General features: G+C 42.6%; 1 protein-coding gene across 2 annotated transcripts in view; it reads right to left on the reverse strand.

Moving 5' to 3' along the window:
- Positions 1–5136: 5136 nt before the first annotated feature.
- Positions 5137–14244, reverse strand: part of PTPN11 (protein tyrosine phosphatase non-receptor type 11) — a 78321-nt gene continuing 69213 nt past the window's right edge. For both annotated transcript variants that reach the window (XM_060028150.1, XM_060028148.1), the window contains exons 14-16: positions 12196–12308; positions 9878–9980; positions 5137–9169 (exon numbers count right to left, since the gene is read on the reverse strand). In XM_060028150.1, coding sequence (XP_059884133.1) covers positions 9911–9980; positions 12196–12308 — 183 coding nt within the window. In that variant the 3' untranslated portion in view covers positions 5137–9169; positions 9878–9910. The remainder of the gene's footprint in view (positions 9170–9877; positions 9981–12195; positions 12309–14244) is intronic.

Genomic DNA, 14244 nt, shown 5'->3' on the forward strand with positions numbered 1-14244 from the left:
TCCTTTACATTTTTTTCCCCTTCTCTTCCCATAGTTAGATGGATTTAACATATGCTTGGGATTTCACAGACTCGGTTTTGGTAGGTGCAATGTCTAAGAATATCTGAAGCTGTTTTCAAGACCTTATGGGATGACGTTTGTCTTGTTCTTTGAGAGCCAGTCTTTGGATTTTTCTTACTCTTCATGGCTACTCTTGTGATATCAAGTGATTCCCAAATCTCTGTCTGCAGACGTGAACTGACCCAAGCACGGGTATAATTTCCAACGACCTTTCTCTCCACGTGGAAATCCTCCAGCGCAGCTCATCTCAAACGTGCCCACGCGTCCCCTGCTGGTCTTGTAAAAAAATACAGGTTCTGATTCAGTAGGGCTGAAGGGGAACCTGAGACTCTGCATTTCCAGCAGTTCCAGGAATACTGTTGCCCTGTCTCCTTGACCTTCAGAAACAGCAGTGGCTTGACTAGGATGGCAGTAGTAAATGTAGGGAGATGCAACAGGCCAGGGATAGATATACTTTAGTAGAGTGGCCAGAACTGTCTGCTGGGTTGGACACGCAATGGGGGAGGGGTCAGGGACGATCCCTAGGTTTCTGACCAAAATAACAGGGTGGTGGTCATGCCAGGTCCTGCACCAGTGGAGTAGATGCTGAGACTGCCAGCCCAGATCTTAAAGGGGCAGGTGCAGCCTTCCCCTGGCACTGGGCGTGACTGCTCAGAGCTCACAGCTGCCCCCAGGGAATCAGAGTGAAGCTACCTCCACCTGCGACCAAGTCCTGCTTTCCCCACCCTCCCCTGCCTCCCTCTCTCCCCTTCTCCGGAGGGCGTTTCTTCTGCAAATCACTTGCCCAGGAGTTCCTATCGCAGGCTCCACTTCTCAAGAACCTGACCTAAGGCAGATGGGGAAGGTCTCCCTGAAATCTTATGATTTAACCCAAAATTTTTGATTAAAAAGGCTTTGGGGGGTTTTTGCCTAGGTATAAGAGGGCTGGGGGTGCTGGGGAGTGGCGCCTGAAGGGAACAGCGTTTCTTTTCGGGGTGATGTAAATGTTCTAAAATTGACTGTGGGGCTGGTTGTATACACCTGTGAATATACTAAAAACTGTTGAATGGTACAGTTTACACGGGTGAATTGTATGGAATGTGAATTACATCTCAATTTTTAAAAAGCAGTTTAAAAAAAAATAGTTATCCATCTCTGCCCAAAACAAAAAACAGAAAAGGTGACCCTTCTTGGTCGAGGCCCCAGGTTGCCTTCCCAACCTTACCTCCCATTCTGGCCTCCAGGTATGGGCTCCAACCAAGTTGAGCCCTCCCCCTCCCCCGCCCCCAACCATGTGCTCTGCTGTTCTGGGGCTTTGCCTGGCCGCCATACCTCCAGGAATGCTCCACTGGGTCCCACCTCCAGCTAAGTGTGAAGCCCCCGGTCTCTCCCGGGATTCCTCAGGGGCCAGTGTGGTGAAAAGGAGGGGGCATGGACTTTGGAGTCAGACCCACCTGGGCTCAACAAATCCTAGCTCCCCACTTACTGCATGGGACCTCAGATAAGTCAGTTCGTGTCCCTGAACCTCAGTTTACTCATCTGTAAAATAGGGATCAGCCATTCATCCTACAAATACTGAGCTACCCAGGCATCATGCTAGGCACTGGGAACATGGCTGTGAGCAAAACAGATGGGGGAGGATACCTGCCTTGCAGGTTTTGAAATCATCTCTGGTAGTGTTTGGCACATTTAACTGTCATTTAGTAAATGAAGGGTATTATCATCATTTCCTTTTACTCTTTTAGTCTTGATCCAGGTCTCATCCATAGCTGTTTTATTTTCCATCTTGTATTCAGCCTGTGTGTGTCTCCTCTCCCTAAATGGGCCATCAAGTTCTTTAAGACAGGGATCAAGACAGATACTTGTTTTGTATTCCTCACAGCACCTAGTCAACGGCTCACTGTACTCATTAAAAAGTGGTTGAGGGGCCTTCCCCGGTGGTGCAGTGGTTAAGAATCCACCTGCCGGGCTTCCCTGGTGGCCCAGTGGTTGAGAGTCCACCTGCTAATGCAGGGGACACGGGTTTGTGCCCCAGTCCGGGAAGATCCCACACACCACGGAGCGGCTGGGCCCGTGAGCCATGGCTGCTGGGCCTGCGCCTCCGGAGCCTGTGCTCTGCAATGGGAGAGGCCACAACAGTGAGAGGCCCACATATCGCCAAAAAAAAAAAAAAAAAAAAAAGAATCTGCCTGCCAATGCAGGGGTCACGGGTTCAAGCCCTGGTCCGGGAAGATCTCACATGCCGTGGAGCAACTAAGCCCATGCACCACAACTACTGAGCTCGTGTGCCATGACTACTGAAGCCCGTGCGCCTAGAGCCCATGCTCCACAACAACAGAAGCCACTGCAATGAGACGCCCGCGCACTGCAATGAAGAGTAGCCCCCTCTTGCTGCAACTAGAGAAAGCCCGCGTGAAGCAACAAAGACCCAACGCAGCCAAAAAAAAAAAAAAAAAAAAGTGGTTGAATGGATGCATGCATGCATTATTGTTTGGCACTTCTGAATCTGAAAGAAAATCTGAAGTAATTCTCAACTCACCGGCCCAGATAATTAAGACCAGATAATTAAGTCTCACATGGTAGCTGGTATAGAGCTTTAGCATCCTGGTGATGGCAAGAATGCTTTCCCTCATCCCCACTGAGAATGACAATCACAGCAAGGCCCAAACCAAAATGCACAGACAGGTGCATCCCATATGCACCTAAAGGGCGGTTTATAGAAATTGATCCTGGTGACTCAGTAATTTCAGTCGTCAGTCAGTCATAGAGAATTAAGTATCTTTATTCCTAAACTCAAAACAAGACAGACCCAGAACTTGAAAGAAAAAAGAAGGCAAGTGACCTAAAGAGTTCACAGAAAAGCGTAAACAAAGCATTTGAAAAGATGCTTGTCCTCCTTCTTAAGAGAGATGCAAATTTAGTTACACTGAACTATCTTTGTTCACCTATCAGACAGATGAGGGCTCAAGTCTGAAAGGTAGTTTGATAAAGGTGTGAGGAAAGAAGCTGGTAGGGCTATAACTAGGGTCAGCCTCACTGGGGCACAATTCAACATTCTACATCCAAGTAACAAATGTAAACCCTGGGAACCAGCACTTATGTTCAAAGTTGCTCTCGGTCCTTGGGGATAATGAGAAAGACTGTTCACGGGAGACAGGTGTGGACGAGATTTCCCACTGTATGCTCTTCTGAACCTTTTACACTTTGTTCTAAGTGAACGTATTATCTACTCAAAAAAAATACACACAATTTTAAGTTCAGAAGAGCTTTAAGCCTAAGGGGGGGAAATTTTTTTAAGCAGACATATTGGTTAATGGGTACAGAATTTCCGTTGTGATGATGAAAACAATTCTAGCAACGGATCATGGTTTAATGTTGCACAATAATGTGAATTCCCTGCACTGTATACTTAAAAGTGGTTTAAATGGCCAATTTTGTTTTACCCATATTTTACAATTAAAACAATTTTTTAAACAAAGTAAAAGACAAGCACACAAGACCTCATGAATCATGAGGCCACATTCAAATACCATCACCAGGAATTCCCTGGCGGTCCAGTGGTTAGGACTTTGTGCTTTCACTGCCGAGGGCCCAGGTTCGATCCCTGGTCCGGGAACTAAGATCCCTCAAGCCACGTGGTGTGGCCAAAAAAAAAAAAAAAAAAAAATACCATCACTTGGAAGACCTAGATCACCTGAGTTATCTAGGGTAATCCTGAATGAACAGATGTTATCTTTCTTAATAAAGGATGATTCATGAATTGTAAAACTAAATTACAATGTAACTTTATTGACTTTGTAAATTTATATGAAAACATTTACAATGCAGGAAAAAAAATCCTTTGCCTTATGACATGAACTTGATATTTCCCTTGAAAAATGTTATCTCAATAATGATTACATTCGGAATGAAACAGCTCATTCCAAACCATAATTTATACTCTATACTAGGAAGTCCTAGCAAAACTGGCCTAGATTATCCAACACAGTGAATTTATATTTCATCAAGAACTGAATGGTTAAAAATGCAGTAAGTAGATGCATGGATAGAGAATAAAGACACTCATAAATATGTACTATATTTTGTTGCAAAATGTGTCCAAAAGAGTGCTAGAACTGCCACTGGTATAGATCATGACAGAGAGAGTTATTCTTTGTTCAGAGATGAATGGAGAAGCAAGAGCTGAATAGAGAAATAGCTATTTGCCTTGCATGTTCATTTCTAAAAAGAGATCCAAAGAAACTGGCCTTGACTGAACCCATAAGAAAATGAAAGGACAGTTTCCCTCTTTCTCTACACACACACACACACACACACACACACACACACACACACACACACACACACACACACAAGGTTCCCCACTGGTCAAGAATAAGCTTAAGTGATCCTCACCATTGAATCCTAACTCCCTGTAATTCATTCCTCTATGTAACCATCAATTTCAGTTAATACCCTTATTGTTTACTCTAATCGAATAACTACCTGTATAACTGTTTTATTCATCCATTTCCCAGTCCCTAGCTTCTAGTGGGGATTTAATCTTTGCTGAATGGAAGAGAATTTGTACCCAAAACGGTCTATGGCCTTACCAGGTAGAGACATGACAACAAGTCTGAGCAACACATGAATTTCTTTGTCCATAAACCACCCACAGATTCTTTTTTAATATATAATATTTATTTATTTATTTATTTATTTAGCTACGGGTCTTGGTTGTGGCACGTGGGATCTTTAGTTGCGGCATGTTGGCTCTTAGTTGTGGCATGCGGGATCTAGTTCCCTGATCAGGGATCTAACGTGGGCCCCCTGCATTGGGAGCGTGGAGTCTTAACCACTGGACCACCAGGGAAGTCTAATCATGTCCTGTATACATTATACAGACATACTTTTTACTCACTATTTACTCTTCCAAATAAAATTCCCTGTCTCCCAAAGCTACTCATAAAATAGGCACTCAAATGCTTGAGGAACTGATTCATTCATTCTGAATTCCAGGTTCCCTTCTAGATAAGAGCTGCAAAACGTCAGCATTTGGCTAGTATAAGAGGTTAAGGGACCTGTAATCCCAGTTTTTCCTGGACATTTCAGATGAAGTAAATGACAAATACCATAATATACGAAAATGGTTTTATTCCTAATTTTTAGTTCCCATACAGTTTACAAATACACTTTTACTCTGATAATACGGCTTTGCAACTAGCAAAGCAGTTGAACTAACACCCATAAATACAGGTGAGGAGACAATTAACATCCACTAATGTTTCTCTACATAAACTATTCTTTTAATGTCATTTTTTAAAAAACAATTGCAAATAGACTACATAATATACGTGGGCAAAAAGGCAATTAAGTGAATCTCTTGAAACACTAATGTATAATAAACAGTGCATATTATCAACATTTACATGATTCACATCAAAATGATGACATCCTAAAACGTATTCCTTTTAAAGGAGAGATTTATCAATAAAATATTACATATCTTTTAATACTCTGGTACAATACTTCATATACTGCAGGAAAATTAACTGTAGATCTAGTCATCGACTTAATAAAGGATCCTTTTCCATTAGCTTTTATTAATAAAAGAATCACAACTAGGTCATAAATAAACAGGCAAATTATTAATTACATGATTTGAGGTTTAGGATGAAAACTTGTAAAAATTAGTTTGATATACAGCAAAGTTATACAACACACTAAAACCAACTGTTTAATATTTTTGCCTTATGTGAACTGCCCATAGTAAAAAAGGAACAAACTTTTTAAGGATGGAAGGTATAATAAACTATATTTTGGAACTTATTTTTCAAGAGGAAGAGGAAAAAAGATTTTAACGAAATTAAGGGCTAATACAGATCCTAATAAAGGCATATTGAAATCAGGGAGGCCATGTGCTTACGATGTAAAACTTTATTCCGCCAACAACATACAGAAAACAAAAACTGCACTGGGTTTGTACTTACGTCTACAGTCTAAGTTTCCCTTACGGATTAACAAGCTACAACAGAACACTTCACAATTGCATACCTTTTTCCACATTCCTCTGAACTAGAAATAACCCAGGACATTATATTAGTTCTTAAAAACCCTAGTAACCCCTTAATAACCCCTAAAAATAATCTTGATGATTTTCTTGACTGTTCCAAAGCAACTGGGCTCCGTAAAGAATGCACGAACACCAAGAAAGTAGTACATGTATTTTCTCATCCCCATTTAGCCACATTTGTAAAGTCACCAATTTCAAAGGGCGAGATGACCAGAATTTTCAGGAGGGCCACACACTGGATACAAGGTGTCTTTTTGTTTTGTTTTGTTTTTTTAAAAAAAAAACAGGCTATTAAGACTCTGAAATTTGGCTTTTTTAAAAAACCCCAATACCACATGCCAGATAATTTCTTCACCCCAAATATAAAATCCTATGCTTGTAATTTTAAAATACTTAGCCAGCTATGGGAATATTGTGCAAATTTAATGTCTACCAGCAACGCAGAAAGCAGACTACAGACGTGTAGCTATCACACCTATTTTCCAGGTAACCTGATTCAACTATTACTGACTGCTGTGGTCCCAGGCCCTCTGACTTCCTCAGAAACCACCTCTTTGGAACTTCCATTTCCACTGTTTTTTTTACACCCGCACCTCAAGCTCACCTCTCCCTCCCCCATCTTCACAGCCCCTCCACGTGAATCCATCCCATGTAGTCTTACCGGAGAACCTGCAATCACCTTTACCAAACACACGACAAACCTAGGCAACCTAGGGACTATTAATCTTGTCTTGGCATCAGTTTACACCACATAATAGGTGCTGACTTCGTGGAGGGAAATCTAAATGAAATCAATGTCCTATTACAAACGAAGCTGGCCAGGATCAGGTGTTTCCAAGTGCAAAAACAACTGATCTTAAGCTACAGGCAGAGACGTTAATGCAGCAGATATGTTGTACAATCAAATCCTTGTATGCTGGTGAAAGACCTTGCCCCCAAAGTCCAGGGTCAAAACGTTATCGCAAAAACGAGGACCATTCAATGTGACAATGCAATACAAATAACAGGATTCAAGATCCTTGTTGCAAGTACTGAACTGGAATCTCTTTCTTTACAGGCTTGACAAGAAGACAGCAGTCATTTACATTCCTCTTAGAAGGTAATTACCTTCAACAATTCTAAGTTCAATGGATGGGGGGGAGGGGAGGTGGGGGGAGAAGTCAATGTAATTTTGTCTGTGAAAACGGCAGCCAGGCTCTCCCCAAACAACCTCAGGGTTTCAAAGGAGGTAAAGACCTCAGAAAGGAGCTACTAACAGGGTTGGATCTAGTCCTTCCTTTTCTGGAGACAAAGCAAGAAGAATTCGATTAAGGAGATCATGACTTAACGGCAAAGCTGCCGTGGCATTTTATTATCTTTACAAAGTCCACCGAAGATACTTCAATTGAAATACACTCATTGAATGATGATTCAACACACAGGGCAAAGAGGGATGTCTTTGGAGAAGGCACTTCAGGTAGAACATTAGCAAATCCTACTGCTTGGTTAAAACAAAAATGAGCTACTGCTAATTCAATCTGACTAGTGGCCTCACGAGAACTGCCCCTCCGCACTGCAGCCTTGACTGCGTGCATGGGTGTGGGGCCCGACTGAAGCCAGGGGCGTGAAGAAAGCACCCCATTCACCTCCCTCTGCAGTGGCCAGGGCAATGAGGTGGCTCTGCTTTCAAATGCTCTGCCCTCCCGAACACACCCAACCTTAAGAGACCAGTTTCCCAAAGCAATGGTTTAGAACATATGCTAAGAGCCAGCAGAACTGGTTCAGGAAGCTCGCTGAAGGCCCTCTGTTTCTGCCCGACTTCCAGCTTACAGCAGCTATCATAACCAGCTTCAGCTTCCCAAGGTCACTAGCAGCTTCTACTTTTGCTAACCTCTTTTTTTAGCTGTTTTTCCATGGCACTGGTTCTGACGGTCTGTTACACTGGGGGCCTCCAAGGAACCTCACCTCCATTTCATGCCCTCGTGCAGTCTCCTCTTCCCAAATCGGAGCTGGGCCTGGGACTGGTTTTAATCAATAGAAGGCAGTAGAAGTGATGCTGTGACAGTTCTGGGTTTAAGTCTTAAACCTGGCCACTACTGCTTTATACCCTTGGGACCTCTGAGCTGCCATAAATGTGGTCCAGCTACCCTGTGGGCGAGGCCACGTGGAGAAGGTGAGACCTGAGGACCGCATGCAGATGGAGAGGCCCAGCCATCCTGCCAACCACGAGTGACACCAGCAAGACAAGGAGAGGAACCGCTCAGCTGAGCCCAGCCCAGTTTGAAGAGATGGGGAAAAGCCAGTTGTTGTTTTAAGCCACTCAGTTTTAAGGTGGTTTGTCAGCAACAAGTGATAACCCAAAACTGGTTATCCATAGATGCATTTTTTCCTAAATACAATTACTCAAATGAAAAGAAAAGATGACAAACGTTTTCCCACCACGAGTTTCTCAGTCAACAGGCTGAATGGTAATTGGTCAACTGCTAAGAAGAAACCATGCCTTTTATCCTAAGTTCCCATGATTTCCGCCCCCATGATTTTTCAATGGCAATGCAAGGGGAGACAGTCTGGGGCACTGGCTTAATTATTATTTAGCCAAAATAAGAGGCCATCAAAATGCATTATCCACTACTGGATAAGTGATGATAAATGAAATTGTTCTCACTTCTATAGGGTGTTGTTACTTAATTATCCCCAATCATTTCTCCTCTTACAAGTGCCCTATCATTCCCCACAAAGCAGGGGGGAAACTAAGTTTGTTGAGGTTATCAAAAGAAAAAATGCCAATAACTAGAATTTGAATCACCATCATCTGGAAAATATAGAGCACAATTTAACTGCTTCCTCAATTTAAAATAAAATTCCATAAAATATAACACTGTCTACATCATAGAGATGATTTCTTCTTATCTGAGGACATGAGTAATTGGAAATCAGGTATTGTTGAGTTAGAATACAGTGGTCTTTAAATGGTTTCAAATTTTGCTTATCAAAAGGTAGTCAACCACAATGCAAGCCTTCCAAATTCAAATTCATTCTTCACGTAAACTTTCTTGCATCTGTTCTTGATCTTTTCAGGGAGAGGGGGAAAGTCCACATCTGGCAAAGAAATAAGTTAGAATTTTTAAGGAGCATACATCTAAAAGTTTGGCAAGGCAGTAAACCATTTTAAAGTAGATTTAGAGCTTTTAAATATACTATTCATTGAAATGGGAATTTCGACGTGAAATGCTAAAAACTTACCTTTTAAACATACATCACACAATTGGGTCCCTGTCTAAAAAGGTGAATGGAAGGAAGGAGACGTACAAGGGAGACGAATTCCCAGCATCAGAGCTGGAAGGGATGTGGAGTTGAGCCAGTCAGAGGCCCAGGAAGTCCAGTGCCCTGTGTCATACAGCCAGCCAGTCAGAGGCCCACTGGGGTGAAAACTCAGGCATCCTGACTCTGACCATCCAGTGCCATGTCCCCACAGTCCCTAGATCCCTACAGATCATCTCCCAGCACAGCGTGGGTTAACCTACTTTAATAAAAATTGCAGGAATGATGATATCTGCCCTTCATCACCAGTATCAACCATTTTTCTGTAAGTGCTAACCCTGCCCTTCACAGAATTAATTCTGTATTTGATTTCAATATTTAATGAATCCAGCTTGGAGAAAGAAATACAGGCAGAAGAAAAAAGAGGCTGGGTTTTAAAATTCAATTGTGGTTCACTTTGTTAAAACAGTCACAAATTATTTGCCTGCTTCAAAATGCCACAAATGATATAAACAATTAACCAGTAGAGCACTTCTGTTGAAATACCTATTTCTGTGCTTGAAGTCTTGGCGGGTCTTCTCATCTGAAACTTTTCTGCTGCTGCATCAGACCCACATTTTCATAGACTCTAGCATTATCTTCTCTCATTCTGAAAAGAAGAAAAGGAAGACGACACTAATAAAAACGCAGACATACTGTTTAACCTTACATGATAGTTATAATGCACATACTCTATTCTCTGGGGACCGTATGCGGCGCAGACATAGCTCCTGCCCCCAGGAGCTGACATTATAGGAGAGGATATCGGACAGAAACACACAGCAAAATAATTCTGAAGTAAGAGGCTCGAGTCCCTGTGCTCCCGGGGTTTGGCGGAAGGAGAGTTGTTTTCCAGGAGGGTGGAGGGAGGCAGGCCTGTACGATGAGGCATTGGGTTAGACCTTGAAGGAAGCTGGGACATGTGCATAGAAAAAAGAATGGTGTTCATTGTGGGCAGAAGGATCTGAATGGGCCAGAGCAATGTAAAGGCAAAGTGTAGGAACGGTTAGGCAGGGACTACAGATCCATTCAGCCCCCAATCCAGCGACATGAAGGTGAACATGAAGCTGACCGGCAGTTTAGGGCCCCAGGGTGGAGGGGCAATGCATCAGAGCCCAGACTCTGTTTTTTGGTTTTTTTTTTTTGCGGTACGCGGGCTTCTCACTGCTGTGGCCTCTCCCGTTATGGAGCACAGGCTCCGGACGTGCAGGCTCAGCAGCCATGGCTCACGGGCCTAGCCGCTCCGCGGCACGTGGGATCTTCCCGGACCGGGGCATGAACCCGTGTCCCCTGCATCGGCAGGCAGACTCTCAACCACTGCGCCACCAGGGAAGCCCCCAGACTCTGTTTTGCTGAGCAGAGTGGAGACCAGAACAGTCCAGGGGGACGAGGAACCCAGCAGCTCTGGGCTGGTCAGAGAGGAACAAGCTGAAACAAGCAGCAGGGGCCGGGGTCTCCTGGGTCTGCACCCTACAAGGGGGACAACGGGAACGGAGAGGCAGAGAACCTATTAGTCACAGGCAGGCCACTGGTAAAAAGGGAGTCGTCAGAGCTAATTCTGTTGAGCCAACATGTAGGGAAAGCTTTCTGGCAAGGACTCGGAGCCCTGACGTGCTGGTTCCACTGCAAATCACTGCAGATAGCAATTTAAAATCAACTTTCCCCATCAGTCCGCTGGGAAAGAAAAAAGCAGGCAGAAGGAAGAGGCAGCTTGGTGGAGAGCATACTTTTGCTATATAATTTCATTTCAATGTTAAATAGAAAGCAAATGTAAATACGAGCCTCATATATGTTATCAAAAACGTTTATATAGAGTATTAAAGCCAACAGGGGTTTAAAAATCCACATCAGAAGCAAACAGGGATAAGACTCCTAGGGGAAAATAAAAAGTAAATGTTATACCAGAGAGTGACTTTAGGATATACAGAAAAAAAATAACTTACAATTGTTATTCACATAATCGATTTAACGAATATTTTCTTATCACATGTTTTAGTTTAAACATGGAGTTGGCAAAGTTTTTCTGTACAGGACCAGACTAAAAATAATGTAGTCTCTGTGGGCCATACACGGTCTCTGTCATGTATTATTCTTTGTGTGTGTGTGTTTTTAATAACCCTTTAAGAACCGTCCATGAGCTGTACAAAAGCAGGCCGTGGCCGGATTTGGCCTGGGGGCTGTAGTTTGCTAACCTGGTTTAAATACCCACAGTAGATTTCTCCTGACTGTGGAAAATTAGACCATGATTGTGTTGACACATTGATGGTCAATTTACTTACTTTTACATAGCCAAGAGTCTTGACTCATCAAAAAGGGTGTTACCTACCTCTGCAACAATCCACACCCCATCAAAAGAAAAATTAGATTCTTGGGACTTCCCCGGTGGCGCAGTGGTTAAGACTCCGCGCTCCCAATGCAGGGGTCCCGGGTTCGATCCCTGGTCAGGGAACTAGATCCCACACACCACAACTAAGGTTTGCATGCCACAACCGAGGAGCTGGCGAGCTGCAACTAAGGAGCCTGCCTGCCGCCACTAAGACCCAGCACAACCAAATAAATAAAATACTTTTTAAAAATTAGATTCTCCTTGGAGAACCAGCACTTGATATCTGTACAGTCCCGTAGACTCCTAGCCAGTGTAGCAAGCAGCCTTCAGTTTAGTTCAACTAAAATTTAGTTTAGCTAGCCACTGGCACACTCAAGAACCAGTTAGGCAACAATAATGTGCACCAAGGAAAGGCATGTGCTGCAAAGACGTATCATTTTTTAAAGCTTTTCTATAGGATTATGTTCAGGTAAAAAGATTTTCCTTCATTTCTACTTACTCTGCACAGGATGGCGTTGGGGTACAAGGTGGGAGGGGACTCTGATCTCCAGTTGCCTGGTCCGTCAGGGAATACTTAATATTTGTGTATTCGTGCCCTTTCCTCTTGCTTTTCTGTAAAGTGAAGATTGCATATATGAAGAACTGTGACTTTTTTGAGGGAATGAAGAAGTCAAAAAGGCATTTCATTAAAAAGAAAAAAAGAGAGAGAGAGTTTGACAGACAGACAAGTTGGACCCTGAATACTGGTATGTTGACCAAATGTCAGGGAATTCACCTCCTTCATGTAAATACATCATATGGGTGAAAAGGACCTTTGAACCATACAATTCAAAAGCAGAGAGTCATGCATTAACAACTTACTGTATTAAATGAAATGTACCTGTTTCTGGACTAAGAGAGAATTCACACGTTCTTTGACACATTAGCATCTAATCATTTCATAGTTCACTTGCAACACATTTAATGATTTTCAAGTAAACAGGTGGGAAAAGAGTTTCAGAAATAAACGCACTCCAAGTAAAAACTGCACACAGGTACAAAAGATGGCAGCACTCTTAGCAGAATAATACACTTTCTCGTATCGTCCCCACCCCACCCCCACTCCAGAAAAAACTCTAGCACATTTAAAACTTTGCTTTCAGCCCAATGATACTCTGGGGGGAAAAAGGCAGAGAAAACCAGTAAAATGTAATCTCATTTCAGATACAGAATGAACTGCATTAGGTAGGACTCTAGTTAGATGATTTATCATTCTTTCCTCCTAAATTCACCCAGAAACAACGAATTCCGAAAATCTAATCCATCAAGTTATCTTCATTATATAATGCTGCCTTCATTACAGGATTATTCAAGACACAGTAAATGTTAGAAAGAGTATCCGTATCAAATACTGACGTAGAGCAGTGACTCTCATTCACTGTTGTTGAGAGGGTGAACTGGTGCCATCACTCTGGTACACAACTGATAGTACCAACTAGTTAGTATCCGGTAATGATGAAAAGGCACATATATTTTACAACGTTGAACATTTACTTCTTGAGAAACTCACGCACCCAAGCCTAGAAAGAGCTGACAAGGATGTCCAGTGACGTGCTATTCCTAACAATGTTCACCAAGAGAACACTGAATACCTCACAATGAATACCTCACATTCATATCACGAAATAATATGCAACAGTGAAGAGGAAAAGTGCGTGTGTGTGTGTGTGTGTGTGTGTGTGTGTGTGTGTGTATCAAAACAGATTACATACACAATGTTAGGTGGAAAAACACAAACTGCAAAACAATGAAACAGTATATCATCTTGCTAAACATTCTAAACATAAAAACAATGTCATATATTGTATACAGATATTTGTATTTAAAAATTTTTAAATACAAAAAGAGACTGCAAGGCTAGTTACTGCCTTGGGGTTCCGAGGGTGAAGATGAGGGGTGGCCCTGGGGGTGGGTGTCAAATGGAATCTCAGCCATATAGTGGTTACACTTGATTTCTTTTAAAAAGAAAAAAGATTTGAAAGAAATGTGACAAAAGGAAATGGTCTATTATGGGTGTGGTACTGAATGTTTTAAATTTTTCAAGATAAAATGTAAAGCATAAAAGAAATTTAAATCCACCAGTGGAATTTTTTTTTCCTCTCCTTTCTCAAAACTCACCAAAAACAGCTAAATAAAAAATGGAAAATCTTACTATACATAAAACAAGGGAATGCTACAACTCCAATCTACAAACTATAAAGTGTCTCTGATATAGTACTGTGAAAACTGGACCAAAATAAGAAGGAAGCTGAGAAGTAACACATACCCCTCAGATGGTAGCAGGAAAAAGAAACCCCTGAATGTCGCTGTCCCAGGAGTGAAAGGCCTGGAGCTGAGCCATGGCAGGCCATAGGAGAAGTGGGGGAAGGCTTGTCAAGAGCCAGTTCAACACAGTAGAAAGGCCCACAGTCTGAAGAGCCTTTTCTGCCGTCCACTGCCACCCTCCCAGCTGAGGTGGCCTAGAGGAGAGGCAGGGTATGAGGGAGCATTATTAACCCCTCTGACTCTA

This window comes from Delphinus delphis, chromosome 13 (genome assembly GCF_949987515.2).
Source record: "Delphinus delphis chromosome 13, mDelDel1.2, whole genome shotgun sequence".
Lineage (NCBI taxonomy): Eukaryota > Metazoa > Chordata > Mammalia > Artiodactyla > Delphinidae > Delphinus > Delphinus delphis.